Source organism: Haemorhous mexicanus, chromosome 1 (assembly GCF_027477595.1).
Source record: "Haemorhous mexicanus isolate bHaeMex1 chromosome 1, bHaeMex1.pri, whole genome shotgun sequence".
NCBI classification, from domain to species: domain Eukaryota; kingdom Metazoa; phylum Chordata; class Aves; order Passeriformes; family Fringillidae; genus Haemorhous; species Haemorhous mexicanus.
The window spans coordinates 66985685-67009269 of NC_082341.1; the positions used below are offsets into that span (position 1 = coordinate 66985685).

The following is a 23585-nucleotide window of genomic DNA, read 5'->3' on the forward strand; positions in this document are numbered from 1 at the left end:
GGGTATAAAAAGGAGCCACATTAGAACTTCCTGCTGAGAGAGAGGGTGCTAAAAAATCATAGAATCATAGATTGTTTGGGATGAAAAAGACCTCTAAGATCGGGTCCAGCTGTTAACCTAGCACTGCCAAGTCCACCCCTAAACATCCTCAAGTGTCAGATTTACATATCTTTTAAATTCTTCCAAAGATGGTGACTGCACTACTTCCTTAGCAAGCCTGTTCCAATGCTTTACAACCATTTCCATGAAGAAATTTGTCCTAATATGCAATCTAAAATCTCCCTGGTGCTACTTGAGGCCATTTCCTCTAGTCCTACCACTGGTTACCTGAGAGAAGAGGCTGACACCCACCTGGCTACACCCTCCTTTTAGGTAGTTCTAGAGACCTCTAAGGTCCCCCCAAGCCTCCTTTTCTCCTCAGAATCTCTTCTGCCTTAGATACTCATGATAAGACCTGTGCTCCAGAACCTCTACCAGCCCTTCTCCAGTACCCCGTTGTCTTTCTTGTAGTGTGAGGCCCAAGTATAGTCCCATTTTTCTGCCCACTTACTGCCCTCCAATTCTTATGCTAAGTTTTTAACATTTAATCTTTTAATTCTAGATTTTAATACAGTCCCCACTTAGGGCCGAATTCCCTTGAAGGGGATAGAGGTTTTTACTGAGCTTCTGTTCTTAAGATTTCAGTTATCTGCTACCTTTACCCTGTAATACATCATTATAGTCTCCATACTGAAAAAAAAAAAAAACCCTGAAGAACTTAAATTACCCTTCCTACTTGATGAGAACAAGAGAAGTCTGGGGATGGTCACTTGACATAGTTATATTGCATGGTCCCTCTGTCCCACATTTGCAAGATAAAATTAATGCTGATAGTTTTGAGAAATAACATCTCTGTCATTAGAGGCACAGAGAATGGAAAGCCAGGACCACAAAGAAAGCACCAACAGAGGGAAGGTAGCAGCAACATGAGAGGTTGTCTCTGTGCCACAGCTGCTTGGTTCAGTCAGCATACAAGCAGGGGTTTTGTGTGGTTTGTTGCTGTTATTTTTATTTGTTCATTTTTTAAGTTGTTGTTGGTGTTTTTTTTTAATTTTTTTTTTTTAAGGGATACCATTTCCCGGACTTGTGTTGTAATATGACACTGCCACTAACACTGATTTGAGTGGTTTGCACACACAGTCCGGATCCATAAAGACAGGATGCAGATTGTCACCTCTCCTGCTCTGAAGACAATGGCCCAGCGTTTCTATTCACATCTCATGTTTTAAATATTAACCTCAGGCATGAGCTTGAGCTCAGGAACCTCAGCAAGAACACTGCTTTGAAGGGATGAGCACGCCCACTCCACACTCACCAGAGATTCTGGCTGGCAAATTCTTATGTATCTCAATGGAAATTTTTTCAAGGCTTTAAGTGAGCCAAATTTAGGTTGGTTTTCATGGGAACAGCCAGAGACGCATTTCTAACACAAAGGTTCATTATCAGAACTCCAACTGAACTACTATTTGAGTCCCTCAGGTTTTTGCAAGAAGGTTGGTTATTTTGTTATTGCTCTTTTGTTTGTTTTGAATGTTATCATGCAACATAATCCTTTTTCCTGTAAAATATCAATGCCAGATACAGCTGCCTGTAACTTGCCAAAGAAGAAAAAGCTAGCCAGCAAGATAGAGTGAACCCAGATATTTCAGTGGAAATGGTTAAAAACTGCTATTCTTTGGGGTAATAAAGACAGACCTTTATGAGAACATCTCTTTTCAATTTAAAGCAGAGGGGATAAAAGATAATTTGGCCAAAGCATTTCATTCTGTTCCAGCTCTTTGTGCCTGACTGCCTGGAGAAATACCTTCTTATCCAAAGAACCCATTAGAAGGCTCTGTCCTGTACAGGGGCTGGGACATGCTGTATCAAGGCTGGGAATTGCCTGGTTATGCTTAATAAACCATATGGGTGAAAAGAAGAGGAAATCAGAAATTTCCTTATACTTTCTGATTTCATTGGAACCTGCTGGGCCTTGAAGACCCAGCACAGGGTACAGACCACTGCACTCTACATGCAGATCCAAAGGGACCACTCCTTTTCCCCTTCCTCCATTTTTGAGATGCCTCTAGTTCAAGCAAGTTAGATGCCACTGTGTTCCACTGCTGTGATTTTTTTAGAGATGCTGCTAAAAGCAGTGGGCTGGTATTGTCTTTGGTGTCTTGTTTAGGGGACAGAGGAAGTGGCCCATTGAGCAAACTGGGAATGACATGCTACTGCTGCTGCTGCTGAATTAGGCTTCCTGTTAACAAACCTACAGCTGAAACATTGAAATTCCTCTTGCTGCTAACACTCTCTCCTTTTCATCATCACTGAGGCAAGATCTCTGCTACCCAGGTACCTTTGTTATGAAATCTCTGAGCTGCAACAACTTCTCTTTGCTAGCTGGTCCTAACTGGTACTGCTGAGGCCATTTCCTGGAGAACCAACACCCCTTAAAGACACTCTTCTTTCACAACACAACTCTGTCTCACACCAGCTGCGCTCTCACTGCCCCTGGGGAAGCTTTTCCCATTCAGGGTAAATGAGTATGGATTTACAGTCAGGCAAAACTAACACTGGAGTAAGAAAAAATTTACCCAGAGGGTGGGTTCACTGAAAACCAAACACAGTGTCCAAACCATTTCCATATTTTGACTGCTCTTCTCTGAATTTCAGTATTATCTTACACACAAATCTGTGGCCTCAGAGTCCTGCAGTGCCTGGCATCAGTCATGAAAGTTCCCCTTCTCCTTCATCCTCTCCAAACAGACACACAGCTCCAAGCTAATGCAAGTAACCGCTCTTTTTCCTTCTCATTCGCATTTCTCAGAAGGACATGATTTTTTTTCATGAGAAATGCTCTCAAGAGCACTGCTAATTCAAAGCATAATAATCACTGGCTAGGAATAAACCACATTAGCATAAAGCCATGACAGTTTTAATACAGCAAGAATAAAAGCAGACCACGATGCAAGAAGCAAATGCCAGAATTCTGCGCTCTTCTCTGCTGCTGCATCTTTTGCTCAAGTTGGCCAGATTTCTCTGCCTTTTTGGCTCATAATAGCTATTGACTGGCTGTGGGCTGCGACACCCACTGCTGACAGCAGGCTCCGTAGGCTGATTTCACACCTTTGCTGTTCCCAAAAAAGCTGGTACTTGCAGGAATGGAAAGTAACCCAGACCTTGCACTCTTTTTCTTTTTTTTTTTTTTTGTCTTCAAAGAGGAAAGCAGTCCCTGCAGTCCCAGCCTGATCAGTCTGCTGAACTGGGAGAGGGAACTGCCGTGTGCATTAGTACCTGTAGCCACACTGCGGAGATCTCATCTTGACGCTGGTGCCACAAATGTGATGTTTACGGGTCACAGGCACTGCTGATACTCAGTGCTTTTGGGAACTTGTTCTGATTTTTTTCCAGGATATGAGAGATCTTTCTGAGACACAAAGAAATACTGGGACCTGCTCTTACGGCAAGAGGGTGATGCACTCCCCTCCCAATTTCTTCTGTCCAAGCTGTCATTTCAGAGCTAGCAATGGAGAAACTAAACCTAAGAGTTTTTCATAGGCTGTTTGGCTGTGAGACAGCTTTCAAGATTTTACTGTAGTTCTTAATAATCCTGAAGTTCATATAGACTTTATATAGGGCTTAAGCAAGACATGGGGTTTTAATGAAAAAAACCAACCACAAACTGAAGTACTTTGCATCCAAGTAATATATAAAAAAAAAAAAAGAACATGTTTGAAATACAAAGAAAAGAAGAGGCCAGGCCATCTTGAACCTGTTCTGTAAGTTATGATTTTCCCACATCTTTCAGTAGGGTGCTGATTTCCAGAAAGTCCAATAAGAGACAACATAGCGGTCGCCTACTTTTTGGATTTGAGAAGCACAGCATGCAGATCAAAAGCCCTCCCACAGACAAGATAACTTATGTTTTCCTGGAGAATGACAGCCAGTTTTGTCATTCCCACCACTGTCTGGGAATCACTTGGTCTATTAATGTTGCTGATATGTAATACCATAACATCTAGCTTCCGTTTTAGAAGAAAACCCCACTATTACAGAGTTTGGGTACAAAGAGCATTTTCATTGCTGAAGGCTGAAGCCCACCCATCCCACTGGTGGTCTTTAATATTACCTTCCTCACTGGTAATCACACCAAATTCTCTCTTAGACCTTTTCTTAACACTCATGTTTCAAAATTAGACACATGATTACCTTAATAAAAGGGAAATTTACTTCATAAAGTTAGATTTTAATTCTTTCTAGGAAGCTCCAGTGGCTACTTTGAGCTTTCTCATATATTTGCACAAATCTGTAGTAACAGGCTGAAAATTATTTTGGCCCTAAAGATGTAATTAACTAAATGTGTCATATTATTCAATGACAAGAACTCTATATAAATAAAAAACCCCTAAGATAATACTACTCATTTCTAATCCACATCCAACCAACCTTTATTCTGCAGATTAAGTTTGCAACAAGCTCCTGTTGCAAGGTTTCTTTTGAACTTGCACCCCAAATATCCTTCACTTCAGACTGCAAGGACCTTATCCTAGCAGCATTGTTTAACACAAGATGCAGACACACCATATGTCTTTTTGAAATGACAGGAAACCTGAAAAATTCCTCTAATTGCTGAGCACTTATGTCTACTCTTTACCCAAACGGGAACATTTTCAATTAAAAAAACACCTTGTTTTTCTTTCAGGAAAATGGTTTATTTTCTGCTCTTCTATTCTCTTATGTTCAGTTGTTTCCCTTTAATTTCCTTTTGCACCTGGAATTAATTTCCATCAGCCTTGCCTTTACTATGTGAATTACCCATTTAAACTTTTCCAAACTCCACAAAGATCTGTTTTCCAATGAAAGACAAGGCATGCCACGCTGCAGTCTAAACGCAGTCTTGCCAAATGAGGATGATTACCTGTCTGGTGGAGAACAGCTCCCACTGGACCTATGCATTTGCAGTGGCAGTGAGCTGGCACAGTGATTTTATGAGCCATGAAGAGCCTGTCAGTAGCTTTCCTCTGCATGTTAAGCAGCACTCACATGTTCCAAACCCCTGCCAGTTATTCCTGGTCCCCAGGTGCAGCGCTTCGCACTGTGTCCATGAATGGAGTCTCTCATCTCTTAACCTTGCCTGTTTCAGCACAGGGGTACAGCCCTCCTCTCAGCTACAATCTCTCTATCACCGTCTATTTATTTCTCTTGTTGGCACAGAAGTGCAGAGAATAGTTTTGGAAGTCTAATCCCTCTAGGACCCTGCTTTTGAGTCATCCCCATTTTGACTTAAAACGTAAATTATTCATGCTGATTGCAATCTTGCCGCTTTTTTAACCTCTGCAAACTACACTACACTGAATGCATCACTCTAAACATGTCTTTATAGGTATGAATTCTCTCAAAACACCAGGTATTTGCTGTATCATAAGATAGTACATAAGATTTTCACCTGCAACAAAAGCACTTTATCATGTTATGTCACCAACAACTATATATCTCTTCCTAAAAACCTATCTATAACTATAGAAAAGAAGGATTTTTAGATTTCTTTGATATCAACTGTTATGTGTATCCTTTATTTCCCTTATTACTCACTAGGTTTTCTGTCTTTTATGCATTTATTTCATATAGATTCAAGATTAAATCAAATAAACAGTACTGTAGCTCATCACTGCCATATGCCCAGACACTGGAGCAGACACCACAGGTCTATCCTGGGCATCACACTCAATGTCTGGAGACTCAGCAGCTCCAAAATAGGACTCAGAGCAGTCACTACAAGTGGAATACATCCAAAAACCAACCAAGAGAAAAAGAGGGCCAGCAAAAGCAGAAGAGATCTCACACTGTTCTTGGGTTTACAGTTCCATAGGTACCAGGAATTGCTCCAGTAAAAAACTTCATCTTGAAAGAAAGGGATATTTTACCCTTCCTAATTGACAAGCAGGGAGGAGATAAACAGTTTGCACTTTTAAGAAAGCAGAGGAAGTAAGATTAGATGCAAGGACTTTTCTGTTAGAGCAGGCAGAGAACTTGGGAGAAAGGAGAACCATGGGGTCACTTTCATCTTCCCCTTGAAAAGGCTTAAGCCCACATCTGTGATTTTCCCTTTACTGTAGTTCTTAATAATCCTGAAGTTCATATAGACTTTATATAGGGCTTAAGCAAGACATGGGGTTTTAATGAAAAAAAACAAAAGGGAAACACTATTACTCTTTCAGTCATACCCAAACTTATCAACTAGAGTTAAGTCTCATCCATCACAGCTCAAGTTCTTCCTGAAAGCCAAAGCTAAGGGCAACAGACAAGATGTCATTCAACAAGAAAAAAACAGAAATTGAAGCCCAGGTATCTTCAACTCCTAAATATATCCTGATGAAGAAACAGTGCACAAAATTTTTTCCTATGCTTGCTTCTGCTTGCTAGTGATTGAAACTGTCTTCTTGAAGGAGCTGGTAATGATGGCATTTTCATGGTTGGATTTCTCTCTTAAACCAGCCTGAATTACAAATTGTGCTCAGCTGCAAAACACAAAGCAATCCAAGAAAAGGATTGAGTCCACAAAAGCCCATGGGTTTGTTGCTCACATTTTGCTAGGTTTTTCTTAGTGGGTGACAATTTTCCTATTTGCCATGTGGACAGAGGAAGACACAGTTGCTCACATAGCAGAGAACCTTGGCTCTACCAGTCCTCACTGGGAATCAGGGAAGTTCTCCACCCATCTAAAAATAAACCAGTAGTGCAAAAGGCTAGCTGTTTATTTTGGGAAATCCCAGAAAAAAAAATTGAATGCTCCTAAATTTCTTAGGGATTTCTGATGGACTAAACAATTTCTGATCTTTTTCTTTTGATGTTATTGGAAGTAGGCATATCCAATATTTTGTTTTACTAAAAATGTGTGTTTTAGAAGGCATATATTAATATTTTTCAGAAACTTGAGAGAGGCATGTCCTCTTTTTAAAAGTAATCCTATTCAGAAAATGGCATTGCAAACATTAAACTTCCTAAATACAATGGTACCATCTCACCACTATCACCATAAAGACAAAAAATTGAGTTTTTAATTACTACAATGGCTGGGAGAAGAGGAAAAAACACCTTATTTAGATCTAGAAAGTTCAAACCACTCCTGCATAAACTCTGCATTCCTCCCTTAGGAAAAAGAAACTCTGTTTCTGTTCTTTAAAGAAGTTGATACAAAGCTGGCCAAGAGGAAAGGAGTAATTATACCAAATGGCACATTGATGATGAGCCTAAATATGAGTTTTAAAACCTCCCTCAGTAACAGCCTAGCAAAAAAAAAAAAAAAAAAAAAAAAAAAAAAAAAAAAAAAAAAAAAAAAAAATTCATATGTTCTCTCAAAGGACACAGTCTGTATCCATGTTCAGGAATTTACAGTAAGTACTAAATACTTTTGCTTTGAGTGCAGTAGTACCTATGGTTATAATGAGAACTTTTTTCTTTATTCAAATGACATTTTAGTTTAGGCCCTTACAGTAGAGGCTTGAGTTTCAAAGATGAACACTCAAAGGGAACAAAAACATCCATGATTCCTTTAAGATCATGAATAAAGCATGGCAAGTAGTTGGCTAAAACACATTGAGTTTTTCTGCGTGTTTTTCATAGCTATGATTTCACTTTTTTTCTACCATCTTTATTAGCATAAAGTTCTAGGGTGTCTCATGGTTGCTGAGCTCTGCAGGATATTGCTCTTGCTCAATATATTTATAGGAAAATCTCTGGTTCCTAAAAAACTGCTGCTGCCTTGAAAAAAAAGGTTGTGCCCATCAAGTAATCAAATTGGTATATCTACCTAAGAAATGTTACAGTCAAAGGAAGGACCTATGCATGTAGCTTCAAGCTCATGAATTATTCCAAATCCAGCACTAAGAAATAGCTCAAAAAATGAGAATGGGTTTAGATCAGAGCTAAGGAAAAAGGTACTATGGAGAACCAAGAAAACAAAGCTTTCAGAAAAAGCTCTGAAATAATGCTAGCAGAAATAAATTAATGAAATCCTGATTGTAGCACAGTGAACGACAAAGATCACAAGGAGTCAAATTACTTTCCCCAAACCATCTAGTAACTGGCCAAAGCTGCTAAAGGGTCCTTTCCAAAATGCTAAAATTTACCTTAAAGAAATTGGCAGAGAAGGCATTAGGACATGGTGTGTGACTGAGTGCTTTCCACTGTATTGATGGGAATGATGCCTTTTTGTGGTGTTTGAGAGAGGAACCAGTGGCATGTTGTGAGCTGCAAATGGAAGCAGAGCATTTAGCAGTACACTGGGATGCACCTATACAGAGTCACTTGGCCATGAAATTGGCAGCAAAGTTCATTTTCAACATCATGAAGGTAACTGTGAAAGGCATCTGCACAATGGTTGATTTCAGCCCAGAAGAAAGATGAAATTAAAACAAACCCTGACATTTCTTACAATTAAAACAAAGGGATCTCTTTTCACCCCTTCACTGATGATACTGGACAAAGCAACACACTGATGAAATATATTTTGCCTTTATGCTGAAATTTTCCTTTCAAAATCATCAAGATTCTGCTACCAAACAGATGATTAAATAAAAAAAACAAAACCACAAAACCACCAAACCAAAACAATAAACCACAACAAGTACAACATAAGCTTTTTTGAGCATTTCTTGGCAATATAAACTGCCTTTTTCTATATAACCTATGGGGAACAGGTTCACAGTTTTAAGTACTGTTCTCTTTTAGAAGAAATATCTATTTGGCATCCTTCAAATATCACAAATCCCTTTCTGTCAAGTCAAATGTTACATGCTCTTCCAGCTGAACTGGAGTATTTGCCCCACAAACCTAATGTTCAAAAATCTCTTTAGTTAAACAGAATTTTTGTTTGAATTCACAAGTCAGAGACTATCTTGAACTATGACATCTGGCTGTGTACATCAAGTTTTAGAAGGCTTATGGTGATGATCAGATTGAAAAATTTCCCAAGCATTTAGTTAAAAAGGGAGGAAACAAGAAACAAAACAGGTATTTAACTGCAGGTACTAACACATAAACATATAAAAATTGAACCTGGTCTACGTGCCATAATAATGCAAAAATCTGAACCAAATCAATCATAGCAAGTGAAGAACACCGTTTGCTTGGTAAGCACAGGGAACACGTGTGCTAGCTCAGAGCTGCTGAATTCTACAAGTAATGTAGTAATTCTTTATACAGGTCTGTATTTTTTAAAAACTCATTTATCTCACTGGGTGCAATAGCCAAAGAAAGCTGACAAAATTAAAAAGAAATTAAAACAACCTCAAAGAAAAATACCACCAAAAAGCGTCCTTCTTGAGCCTCTATGCCATGCCAGCAGATGTATTAATGAAGTGATGCCTGTCTTGCTGTTTAGTGAACTGTCTGTTCTGCCAACTTGAGATGAATAAGAGAAAGAAGCATCAGTTCACTGGAACTACACGGATCTCCCTATTTTCTTTTAGGCTCATGGATTTCTATGCTCAGCACGAGCACATTGAGTTCACAAGGAAAATAGCATTTGACTCAGATGACAAAAATGCATAGAAAAGCAAATGCACATTAGTAACTAGAGTCAAATAATGCAGGGAAAATGCTGTCCTTATTTAAATGAGACACACAAGAAAGAAAGAAGGAAACATCTCCCGAGTTCTAGCTTGCTAATGCATGTGACTTGAAGGAGAAGAAGCTACACAGCTGAGCCTCATGAGCCCCTCCTTTCTTTACCTATCATGTCTAATTCTCTTCAAACATTGCTAGAGGAACCCAAGTTTGCCAGCTACAGAGAGCAGACAGTCAGAAACTGTTCTTCTGTATTCAGATGCTGGAGCAGGCAGCACATTCTGTCTTAAGTGCCACAGCAGATCGCTGGAAGACAACTTCTCACTCTCATGACTATAAACCCACAGATAATTATTTTGGGGCTGTGAATATTAATGAAAGCTTTACTCATCTCGCTCTTCTACTTCTCAACAGGGTGCAATTTAGATTCAAATAGTCAAAGTTCCACACAAGCCTCTACACCTGGCTCTCCCTTCAGGGCGAACCCAAATTTCAAAACTATTCATCCAATAAAACCAGTGTGCTAGCTTAAGGAAAGCATCCTGTTTTGCTGATGTATGGGAGGAGAGGGATGAGGTTTTTCAAATTCTGGTTTCACTTCTGGTTCAAATAGTTTCCACCATCCGTCCACCTGTCCATCCATGCATCCATGCACCTACACCCACATGTCTGTGCACCTACCCTGCTGACTGTTCATTCTGTGCATCTGAATTTTTATCAGTGTTGACATTTTAAGCAGCTTGGAAAGTAAAATGGGAAAGATAAGATTCTATAAAGCACTACAGCAGCACGACACACATACCCTTTATACGAGTTCAATTTCAGATGATACAGAAGAAATAACATTTCTATTTATTTTATTTATTTACTTGTTTTACCAAAATCAAGGTTGATAGAGTCACCATGTTAAAAATAACATTGGAGCTGCACATAGTTTCAGATAACATCAGAAACGTCAAAGTAACTGCAGCCAATGCATGGGGTAAAGAGAGAAAAAGCTGGTGCCATAATCCTTATGACATGGACTACTGAGGTTAGGGACCATGTCTACAGTCGGTATGGATGTGAATATATGGATCATCAATACTTTGGAGAAACTTACTTATACACAGACTGTGGATGCAATAGACATTTCCAGGCCTGGCTCATTTGTCAGGATGTAGTTAATGAGTATTCTAATTATTTATCCTAGGATCTCCAATGCATTCAAGTCTGCTTACCAACATTTCCATCTGTTTATTCTTGAATCCCTACTAAAAGGACAACAAACACCAAGATAACACTAATTGTGTTGCAGCTGAACACCCCTTAGCCTACAACTGAAGATAAAAAATAGTTATGGAAATTTTAACAAAACTTAGATGTGGCAGCAGCTCTCTGATCACAGAGAGAAACAGACAACTTTCTGTTGTTGTTGGTTTTTTGTTTGGGAAAAGTCTGTGAGAGGATCAGAGAAAAGAATGAGAAACAATTCTTATCTTAACTTGCTGCACCTGGTATTGTGAACATGTGGAACGTGTTATGGAGATTTGTTTACCAAAGGGTGGTTTCTTAATTAGCCAATGGTGATGGTGTTTGGATTGGAGGACCAATTAGGTCCACCTGTATTGAACTAGGGTATAAAAGCATGGGTTTCTTAATAAAAAATGTCTTGCGAGTCTATGTAATTTATCACCCATCCGGGGACCCACTGTGCCTAGACTTAGACTCCTGTTTCTTGCCCTGACTCAATAGTCTCAGCAGTTCCATCATTATACTTCTGTGCTTCCAGAAGATTTAAAATACCAGTAGTCTCTGCTTTTTTCAAACAGATAATCAACTTCTCTTAGGAGGTGAAATAAAAATCATTCTCTACTAGCTAAATCTCCCAAGATAAATTAAACAATTGGATCCATTTTAATTTTATTCCCTGCACTTCTATTGCATGAAGCCATTAGACTAATGACCTGAAAGATGTCATGCAAAAGATGACAGAGGGCAAGATCCCTCTCCTAAGTAGTGATAGGGGAGGGTGTCTACTGAACTGCAGCACTAAACCTGTCATCCTAGCCTTGGGCTGCACAGCTCAGGGCAGGAGGAAGGAAAGGGAAGATTTGAAGTACATCTTACATCCTTTTCAAAATGACCAAATCAATACATACACTGGGCTCTCCCTGCACAAGAGGCTGTACATCCTAAATTGCAACCCTTGGGATTTGGAGATACAGTAAGTCACAGACTCTGAACACTTCTCCTGGTTAGGGGCAAAGAAACAGGCATGGTAATAACAAACGAAGTTACACAAACCGAGGCCTTGGAGCCTGCAGGTCTCTTGCCCCAGTTTATGTTGTGACTAGCACACTCTAAATCATAAATATGCAGAAACCTGCCCTCCTCTTCTCTTTGGACATTTTGGACACAGTTTTATCTTTGGGGAAGGGTGGGGAGTGTTGGGGAAAGCTGGGGAAATGTTTGTCTTTTATTCTTGAGTCGTATCTTCAGACCTTAAAAATTTCCACTGAGGAAATATGCAGAGGCTGTCAATCAGGTCCGGCCATCTCTCATTTGTGGTTTCTCTCACTTGGGATGCAGAGCTTCCTTTCAGGGAGGAACACTTCTTGTCCATGAGAGTCCTTTCAACAGCACAGCTTAATGTTGGCTATGAGCACTGTGATTTTGGGCATGTTTCAGGCAGGGTAGCCTGCACATTACCAAGCCAGAATGCTATGTCTAGTGGTTCCAAAGAAGCTGCAGCAGGTGATTATATAGTGGCTGATTTTATCTTTGATTTAAACTATACCATGTGCTCATTGTTTCTTCTCAGAGCAACAGAAATAACTCATCTTTTGAATCTAAGAGTCTCATCCAAAGGCAAAGGCTCTGCTAGATTTGCCTCATCTTCAGTAAGCTCGACTCAAAGCCAGAAGAGTCAGCGAGAGATGACAGTGACATGATCAAACATTATCTTATTCCTCTCCACCCAATCCTGAGACAGGAAGACTAAAAGCAACAGACCAGTGAAGATTCATGTCACTTCACAAGAGCAAAAAACCAGCAAGAGGACAGTTTTCCACCTCATAGGGATGGCAAGAACATCATTATTTTCTGAGAAGCATGCAAATCAAAGTCACAAAGGAGAAACAGGGCCTCCAAGTGTGTCCCAACTTCACCTCTTTGCAGCTTTGCTGCATTCATTTAGATAATGGCAAACATCACAGTACCCTCCAGTTTTTAAGAAAGCCACTAAAACACACAGACAAAGCTGGCTTAACCACTGCACACTCTGGTGCTGCCCTTCAGTTATACCAGTCCCCTGATGCTGGGGTTTGGCTCATGGATTTGGGATGGTGTGTGAGACCTGGCGTGATCCATTAAAGAGACTACAAATATATCCAATTAATCTTAGACATCCTGGCAGACTATTAGCAAGATGGTACTGCAGATACTTATACTGTGCTCTTGAAATTAGATTCTGGCTAATTGTGCGCTGAGTAAGGTGTCAACAACAGGAAGTCAAATTTGGTATTGTCTGATTACAAACAAGAAGATCTTAGAGGATACAAAGGAACAGCTATGCATTTACTACCAGTCACTGAAATAGATCAAGAAACAAAATCTTACAATACAAAACTGATGTAGAAAGCCTACCTCCTCTGCTGAGGGAGCAGAAATGAATGAAAATGTCATAAATATTACAGTATACTCAAAGGATAGGTTTTGCACATCAGTCAAGGAGCTCATAAATGAACTCTGCTGCTTTTAATGATATGATATATAAAGAAAAGCCAAAAAAAAAAATTAAAAAAAGGAAGGGACATCACATGGCAGAATACTGAGTCTTCTGATCTCTTCTCCCCATATCCAGTATTTCTCTGCTCTTTAGCTTTGACAGGCAGTGACAATATTAATAAAATTTCAATAATGGCTGAAAAGTGAAGTACTTCCATCTATCTTATTTTCTTCTAAAGAATTGCAAGTTTCAAAAAACTAAGAAGCCAAATGAGCAAATCACCCTCTAAGAGAAACATCTTTAAGCAAGTAAGAGAATAAGAAAAGACAAAACACAGAAATGGAATCCAGCTGCCCACCTGGGCAGGGACCAAAGAATAGAATAGGACATAGGGGTGGTAGAAGTAAAAAAAAGGCACAGAAAGCCAAACTTATTCAGCCAGGTTGATACTAGGTTTGAAGTGCTCTGGTAATAACAGCATGCAACAAGAACATGCCCCTCCATGATCTGTGCCACCATCCACATCTTGCCCCTTGTCTACAAATTGCTCCATACTTTACACATGGAAAATCTGTGGCCTTTTATGGCTTATCAAATAGCTCTGTATTACATTTCTGATGTATGTAACCTGATACAGAAGAATCAAAACCAGGCATATTAATTAGGATGGCAACAAATACTCAGAGCATGTCATTACTGTTAAATACAGGAAAACCACTGTATTGCTCTCATCATACTTGATGGCATTTTAACTGCTTTTTTGAAATTCCCACAAGGAAATGAATTTTTACTGCGTGTTTGGTGTTGCCCCAATCTTTTCATTTAAGAAGCTTACATATACCAAGACTACAAACTTGGTTCTCAGACAGAAAGCAGGATGGCAAAATGCTATCAAAAGATGACAACTTACAGCATTGGAAAGGGGAGAAAACAACAAAAGGAGAAAGAACTGAAACAGACAAGCTGTCTGCTCTCTAAAGACCCAAAGAATCGAGGTATCCTCTTATCTGTGTCATTATGTCAGCAATGTGCAGTAAAAACTAGGAGGTGCTGAGCCATAGTGACCAATTCCATTGTCTTTGTTGGTTTTGTTCCTAAAACTCCTCAAATCAATGACAAAGACATACAGAGTTCCAAGAAAAGGCGGCAAACATTTTCCCCATAAGGACACAGGAGATTTCACTAAAAAACAAAGAATTTAGTCATCTGGTTGCATAAGCCTGACCCAATCTTGTGTACACTTTTTCTCCTCAAACTATCTAATTTACCAAGGTGAAGAACTTGCTTACTACCTATATTTTTCTTACAGTTTCTGTTAATAATGTAAATTATATTGCAATTTTGGACAAGACATCTTCCAGGGCACTTCAAAGTAAGCCTGGAGCTCTGCTGGGTGACAGCTCATGCAAACTTGGGCCGTGAATTTCCTATTGCCAGCACAGTGTCACCTGGAATGGTACATAACTGGCTTGTTTTGTGGCCAGCAGCTTTTGCTACAGGCAATTTCACAGGATGAGAGTTAGTCACTACAGAGATGCATGTGAACAGTTAATGACCTGCTCCAGGCTTCATGATATTTCTTCAGGTTTATTTTGGGACATAAATGTCACTTCCTCTCTTCCCCCATCTTTTCTTCAGCTCAGACTATCCAACTGAAAGAATTGCCAGTGTTTAAGGAAAATCTCACATCTCACGGGTCAGCCACTCGCATTTGCTAGTCTTGGCAAATGTGTAAGCTAGGGGGACAGCCTCTTACAGCCTAAATGGACCTTTTTGTTCCTCTTCCTCCCCACTGTCCTCCTGCTTGCAGGCCATGCCCATCTGCAGCAGCACTAACAGATCCCAGTTGGCCTCTGATTTCAGGTCACACCCACAGGTTATGGATGAGTTTTTATTAGTCCCCAGTGTGCAAGACAAAGTGACAGGAGCAGAGTGCTAGGACTTTGCTCCCTCCAATCCTTGGTAAAGGAAAGGTAAAGGATCATGTCTTGGCAGCCTTGGGCTTTTACTGTCTGGAAGTTACCATGAGTAGGCATCACACCTTCCTCCTAGAAGGCACATTTTTTTCACATCCTGCCAAAACACCAAGGGCTTGTATCTTCCAGAGCAGAAAGTAATGCTGGTGGAAACAAACTGGGCCACCCAGCTTACCAGCAACCTGTTGGGATGTAGAGCATCTTTGCCTGATCCCATCAACTTTCTCTAGCATAGCACCATATTCACCCAAATAAAATACTACAGAGTTCAACTGACAAAAATAAACCAGTTTGGTTCTATGATCTGTTCTGAAATATTTCACTCAGCAATGAAGCCCATGCCTTTCCTTCTCTGCCTCTTTCTTTAGGGTAACTATCCCTCAGGGACTAAAGACACACATTGCATAATTGTATCAGCTGTCCAAACCTCAAACACGTTTTTCAGCTTTCCACACTTCTCAGTAGGACCAGGTACACTGTTTTTTTACCTACTTTTCTATTCTATGTAGTCTAATTTTTTCACTCCAAAATATTTTACGATTTTTGACAGGTACCACTGTAAAAGACCACAATGCCTCATAGCAACATATTTTGCTCACTCTGCAGATGGTAATGGAAAAGCAGTTACTATCTGAAATTATGTGAGAATTAGTGAAGTAAAACCTATTTCTATACACAGCTCTTGCATGGCTTACAGTTTGTCTAGAAGGTAACTATTTAATATAGTAATTACTTTTGTGGGAAGCAATGCAATCACCTCAGAGACAATCTCTTAAGTGATGCTAAAGTAAATGTTCTAAAAGTTCCCAGTTAAAAGAAATAAGTCTTCAGTTCCAGGGGGGAATCACACATGCATATGCACAGACACACATGCACAGGCCCCCATACAAAACCCTCTCCTTTCTATTTGGAAAAGATATTTATCTGGAAGCTCTAGAGGATGGGCAGTGTCAGAAAAACAAGTGTCAGAATTCCAACAGCAACAGTATCTCAGTCCACTCTGATTTTCATGCATATATAAGATCTTAGAATAACTTCTGCTTAAATAGCAAAACCATGAAGTATAGGAGCACATAATAAACAGACTGACTATCAGCTCTGAATGAAACCTTTTGGGTATGTTAATTCTTAATATTATTTGTACTTCCGCTACCCTTGAACCTAAAGATCCTAAAAACCTTGAGCCCCACAGTTCTTGGAACTAGGAATGCAAATGGCAAGAGGCAGCCCTTTCCTCCCCCTCCCCACTAAAGGACTCATAATCTATTTATAGACCAGCAGCAAGTGGAAGGAAATCCCACTATCTCCATTTTACAGACAAGGAGCTTGAGTACAGAGTGATATATGATGGACATGCCTGAAGTTGCCCAGAGACACTCTACAGAGAACCCTTGAGCTGAGAACCTTAATTTGTCAGTGATAAAAAGCCACTTTGCTCTGTGAATTCCTTCTCTTCAAATACACTCAAGTTAACTTCTTCCAACTTAAGTTTTCATGTCGGATCCTCTGCATAAAAACTCAAAGTATCCCACTTCAATTGTTCCACTCACTCTTTCTGTTAGGTCATCTCTGGGTGTCTTTGAAGTCTCTACAGTTCTTTCCAGCCACACTGAAGTAGAGATCTATCTAAAGCATGTTCCAGAGCCAGGCTCAGAATTCAGTAGGACACTGAGATTTGCAGTCAGTTTTCAGTACAAAATAAATAAAAACCAGCCAAGCCTCTTCCTTTACTTGTTTCTCTGACTACTGTTCATCAATCATGTCATCTGCTATGACCCAGCACTATCATAGCCCTCACAGAGACCACCAAAATCAGCCCACTGAGAAGTGCTCTGTACATACCAGATGTTTAGCATTGCAGTGTGCCTTGATCTTTTGTAGTTCTAGCTCCTCTACTAGATTATCAGTTACTTCTCCACATTCAGAAAACATTTTCATTCCTCTTCAAGATTCTGGAGCAATCTGTGTTGTCTCCTCAATTCTTGTATTTTTTTTCTTGGGACTTTTGCAACTCTTCTCCATTCTGCTTCTCCCAACATCCCCCTCACAGCCCTTAGCATTCAGAGCTCAGCCCTGACTGCTCCTTTATTCCTGGAGGTGACTCATATCTTTCTTCACTTGACCTCTCCCTCTCGGTTCAGTCCACCATGTCTGATTGCCTCTCTGGCATCCTGTCCTGAATACCTCATTCTTCACTCACATACAGTTTCACCACTCCATTTTCAACACCATTTCTGTTATTCTATCACCCAACCTTTTAGTATTGGCGCTTTTATAGACCTCTCTCATTGTTTTCTATTTTGCAACTAAATTAGCATTAAATATATCCATTCTTTTCAGTCCAATGGTAAAAGCATCTTCCATGTCCATCTTATTACTGTAGCCTCCTGCTCCTCACTTCTTATTTTTTACCTCATCAAAATGCTGCATCCACACCAACTCCTTTTATCCCTACTTCTGTGTGCCCATCTGCATTGCCAAATTCCTTCACCAACTTCTCTCCAAATTACATGACCTCTCTTCCAAGATATCATATGACTCAGTACCTGCTTTCATATTTTCCTTCAGTTTCATGGCTATCTCTTTTAGTATTCTCCTAGTCATGACTTTTGCTAGATTAGCTGGTGGTATCTGAAGGATTTCCCTCTGTTTCAGCATAAATTTTCCTTCTAGAGTAGTATAAAAATGAAAATGTAGAGTAAGACTAGACTAGTAATGACTAGAATCCAGGACTCATAACTGGATTTGGAGGATATTTCAGCATTAAATCAATGTGTCCGACTGATCTGCCTGTGCCATAGGGACTGAATACTAGTCTTTGTACATGGTTCCAACAAATACAATAGCTGCTCAGATCACAGGATCCACACAGGACATTTGGGTACACTAGAGCAGCTATAGACCTGCAAGACATTGCATAAACTATACATAATTTGAATAGGAGGATGGGGGTACTCACATTGCAAGGTGCTGTGCATTTCCCTTATAAAAAGTAGTAAGTGGTCCCCTTTCTAAGTGCTCTTTAGGCTGTGCAACTGTGAGGATGCATGGACATCTCGAGATCCCGACAGGTTTCTCTGTATCTGAGCTGGTCATAGATTTTTACCTGATCTGTCTGATACGATCATCGGGTAATTTCAGTTCATTATATTATCCTTTCCCTCCAAACACCAAAAGGTCCAGAATTGGTATTCAACAGAAAAAGAAAAACAAACCCTGGTATTTTTCAATGCTGAAAAATGTGTCAGAGTCAAATCAGTGAGTGTCCCCAGGCAGCACAGCTGGGACCACAGTTTCTTTACTTTCTGAAAGAAACTCATAGCTGCGCATGCTGTGGGAAAGAAAAGATTAAGGCTGTACTGGTATTAGTTACTTTTTAAATTATGATCTTAAAAGTCATTTGCACGATGCAGAATGAAATCCTGCCCCACAGAAAGAGGGGGCAAAACCAGACCGATGACATGCTCTGGAAGCCTGCTGGCTGCGAGCCTCTCTGCTCTATTCTTTGCCTCTCTAGGGTTACCAGATTAGCTCCTGCCAAGAGGCACAGCCTGCCCTCAGAGTATGTAATGGCTTGAAGCTAAAAAACCAAACATAGAAAAGGAACAAAATCCCTGAAATACAAACCTATAAGTCTGCTAAGAGGTACAAGTAACTGGAGTTATACATTCATATGCATCCATGTGTACACGTGTGCCTTAAAAGGGAGGATAGCATATTCTTTTCTTACTGTGCTAAGATTTCAAGTACAGGGTTCCAAAAAAACCTCAGCAAAAGATGTTGATGTAATTAAGTTTTAGGTCAATTCAATTAAACTAGGAAAGCATATTTTTATAAATGGCTTAATTTGCTTTTAAGGAAAAATAAACTACACTAGAAGTGTAAAGTAAATACTACTGATGGACAAAGCCCTTCCTTTATTATCTGTGGGGCTTGCTGTCGGTAGCAGCACATTACAGGAAAGGAAACACTCAACAATTTACATAGCATTCATCAGATTCTTCCCTCAGCTGTAGTGGCATAAGCAGAAAGAGTGCTGAACCCACTGTGGGTTTCCAGGCTTCTCAGGCTATCTTCTCCCTATTCACCAAAAGCAATTCTGTTCAGTTTTAGCTGCTTTTTAATCAAAGAAATTATAATCACATTAGCAGGATGCTTATTCTGAAGAGACATTAGCAAATGCACGGTTACTTTGTTAAATAGCAGACCTGTGGTTGAAAAGGAACCATGAGTTCCCAAATATTTTCTTCTTTTGCATAGAGCAAATGAAAGCAGAGTTGGTTAATTAAAATATTATTAATAATAATAGTAATAATATTAAGCTTAATGTCAAAAGCTGAAAAATGGAGTGCCAACAACTACTAAGAACCTCAGCTCAGAAAACGATAACAATTTCAAATTCACATTTAGCATCAAAAAAAGTCTTTCCCTGACCTTCAGAAAATGAGATCTGTATACCACATCAGTTAAAAGGGACCTAAGTCGAGTGCCTTCAGTCCTAAGTTACATGCAAATCCACACAGCAAAGCAAAGTAATACAACATTGAACAAGAATGTGGGGTAACATCTGTGAGGCTATTTTTTGCCTGAATGCTTGAATGCTGCTCCTAGTTCTCAGCTTCTCCTAATAGCTTACTTCGGCAAAATCCAGAGAATTTGTCATTGTTGCCTTCAAACATTTGGATTCCTAGAAACATAAAAAGCATATACTTACCTGTAGCAACACCTGTGATTGATCACACCGTCACTCCCTGAATACCCTCTAGAGGTTTTGCTCAGTCCCAAAAGGAGAGGGGGAAGGGATGAGAACAGTTGTCTGAAGAGCACTGTATAAATTCCAATAAAAATACAATTTCCCCCACGCATTTGACAGCACGATGAAAATCACACTAGTGGTATTCCTGATAAACCAGATCTTCCAGATACTCAATTGAGTCAAGCAAACTCTATTGCAGTACGACAAGGAAAAAGTTGATGTATCAAGGCAAAAACCCCTGATCTAAATTCATAGGAATGGGAACAAAACACAATCAATACAAACAGCAATTTCTATAGCAACTGGGGAGAAAAGGGAATGGGAAAAAGGAGAAGAGTTGGTGCCTTAACTGTTAGCACAAAGCTTCTGTGGCAAATGAAGGGACCCGTCCCTTTTGGCATCTCCCTGATCGACAGGCTGAATCAATGCCCAGCGTATTCCTCCCGCGCCTCCTTTCCTCTTTCCCTGGGATCTGTGGAGGAGCAAGCCGAGCATCCCAGGCTCCGACGGGAGCGCACACATGTCCGCGCAACCCCCAAGCAAGCACACGCGCTCCCTGCCTCGCTCCTACACCCACAGGATCTCAGCACTCACCGTCACGGGCTTCCTCCCCGCGACTGCAGTTGCTGCAAATGTGTTTGATCTCCTTGCCTATGTGATACTGTATCACAAACGAGACGTTGTTAGTGGTGCTGGTGGGCTCCTTCAGTGGCTTCATCCTCACTAGATAGAAAGCTTTCCTTTTAGGTTTCTCTCCACTCATGTCCGAAACCGAGCCCTGTCTGCAGCCAGCAGAAGGAAAAGAGAGCATCCCAGGCTGCCTGGCGTGCGTGCAATCCGCCATCCGCTCCCGCTCGCCTCGGTGTTTAGCTGCCACACACAACAGGGATGAAGGGGAGGGCTGGGGGAGAGGGGGAGGCGGGAGGCAGAGCAGGCAGAAGCGCTGCCTGAGCCTTGCTGCCTGCCCTCCGCGACCCCGCTCCTTAACCAATCCCCCGGGCAGGGCTGGAGGATGCTCAGCGTGTCCCCGCTCCGAGCCTCTCCCTTAGCCGCAGGAGCCGGACACATTTGGAGGCACGGCGGAACCTAGCACACCTTTGGCTACCTCGCCGCCTGCAAACACCCAGGAGGCAGAGCCTCCCTTCGCTTCCCGTTCCCGCTGCATCCCCTTCTCCCACGCCCTCCCCCATCCCCGCAGGCGCCTGAGCGCCCCGGGCCGCGGCCCTGCGGGATGGCGGGCACAGCCCGGCTCCGCCAGCGCCGCCGTCCTCCCGCCTGGAGAACACGGCAACAGGGCCGGCAGCGCAGCCCGTCCCACGGAATTAACGATGTACACACAAAGAACTGTCCGGCAGCGGGCTGCAAACCTTCCTCCCCGGCTCTCCATTATCGGCCGCGGCTCAAGGGGGCACAGGGGCACTCCACTTCAGCTGCCCCAGCAAAACCAAACCCCATCCGCTTTTCATTCTTGATTCTTTTCCCCCCTTTGCTTCTTATAAAAGCCAGATAAGGTGCTTGGTCCGGCTCGTGCCGGGCTTAAGAGGGCGGCCACGGACAATGGCTGGCACCGCCTGGTGACTTCGGCCCAAGAGCCCCTGCAGGGGCACTGCTCCTCAGCCGCAAGGGCTGAGCCACACTTTGTGACTGCTTATCTAGGCGGTGAACTTCTTTGTCTCCCTTGCCTCCTGCCCGTAGCTGCAGCTGCTCCAGAGAACAGCCTAATCATTCCAGGCAGCCTGCATTTCCAAAACTCCCCCTGCCTGAAACGGATTATAATCCCCGGCCAGACACGCTGTCAATCCCTTACTGTCCAGCTGCCCCCAAAATGCTGTGTGTTTTCACGGCACAGTAAACAGCCCAAGCTGCCCAACCTGCCAAAGCAGCAGCTCAGGACAGTGCCTGTGATATAGAGAATTAGAGGAGTTGGGGCGAAGGTGCTTGCTTCTTGCAGGTTCTGGGAAGGAAAGCCTGAAGAAGAGATGATAACCTCAGCTAGTCTAGCTGCTATTACAGGAATGTGAGTGCTGGTTCTTTAAATGTTCAGCAAGCTATCAGTTTGGCAGGCACTAAGCAGAGAGAGTGCAATTGGGGCAGATGAAATACAGCAAAGAACAACTCCATTCTCCTTATTTTTAGCCAAAGCCCTCACTCAGTGTTAGAAGAAATCCACTCATTCTGCAATTCTTTATCATTTCCACATATTGTTGCCCCATGTTTTACTGCAAAATGAGGGCAAAACAGCCTTGATTCTCTTAAACTACACATGAAACAGTCAGTGAGACTTTTGCCTAAAGAAGACAGAGCAGAAACTTAATTCAGTGCCATGGTTTTCCATTTTCTCAAGCACACACACACACACACACACACACACACACACACGATGCATACAATGAAACTGCTGACCTACTTGCTCTGCATCATTCTGATGCAGGTCTGACTTCTCACCTGGCCCTCCTGGGAGTTGAAATCAAATGCAAGGCTTTACTTTTCTCAGCAGAGTTCACAAATCAGTCTAGGTGCTATCAGATCTCACAGAAATACAGACTGAAGCAGGCATTCAGCAGAATTATGCTGGTCACCAAGCCACACAAGCATACTACACACTGGGCTATGTATGTGGGTTTATGCTGAACAGAGTCAGTCACCTCAGGTGATGTATTGCCCCAAAGGACTTGATTTTGCATGTGTTGCTCATCTAAAATTCCCACCTGTTTCATATAAGTGCTAGGAGAACAGGGAATGCACAATTCTTCAGGAATAAGCAGGTGAATTCCCCAAATGTGAGCGGTGTGTAGTTCTGAGTTAATGCACTGAAAAGCCATCCCTTTGAAGGCGTGATACTGAGATGCTGTTTGCTGCTACACATTTGGAAAGTAAAGGCTGAGAAGAGTTTGATTCCCCCAGCAGTCAGACAGCAGTTCAGACACTTGCAGTGGAATTCCCTCTAACTTATTCACTGTCTTTGAGAACACCTTCAGTTTGGTTGTGATTCAGAAAATAATTAGGTGAGTGGAAGACATGATCATAATTCACCTTTTGAACTTGCTTAGAGTTCACACTGTCACTGGTACTCAGTACTGCTGCATTATGGAAATGGGTCAGGAGAGGAAAGCACATTCAAATGCCAGCTTCCCTGAATCTGGGAAATATGAGTGTTAATGAAATGCAGGGTGAACTCAAAACTGGAATATCATATCTGTTGTCTCAGGGCAGTTTTGGGGTGTTGTGCCTCACCTGTCTTAAGAAAGAAAACTAGAGTCATACATTCAGCAGAGCTGGTCTTGTAAGGCAAATGGTCTTGTAGTTCAGGAATGGGGTTCTTAGAACATGAAAAACTGGCTCAAGTCATCAGTCTTTTGCAACCTCCCTCTATGACCTTAGACAATTTATTTACAACCTCTTGATATTTCAGCTCCTTGCCTAAAGAATAGTGATGTTGATGTTTCTGTTTTCCAGACAAATTTTATGAAATCATAATCTAAGGTTCTCTGAAGGTATTTGTATATCACAGAGAGAATACCAACAGACTTTTCAAATTTACTGAGAGAGGTTTACT

At 41.3% G+C, this 23585-nt stretch overlaps 1 protein-coding gene across 1 annotated transcript in view; it reads right to left on the reverse strand.

The window, feature by feature from the left end:
- The window catches only part of PHACTR1 (phosphatase and actin regulator 1), a 143221-nt gene extending 122337 nt beyond the window's left edge, over nt 1-20884 (reverse strand). The window contains exon 1 of the mRNA XM_059852248.1: nt 20624-20884. Coding sequence (XP_059708231.1) covers nt 20624-20873 — 250 coding nt within the window. The 5' untranslated portion in view covers nt 20874-20884. The remainder of the gene's footprint in view (nt 1-20623) is intronic.
- Between the last annotated feature and the right edge of the window lie 2701 nt (nt 20885-23585).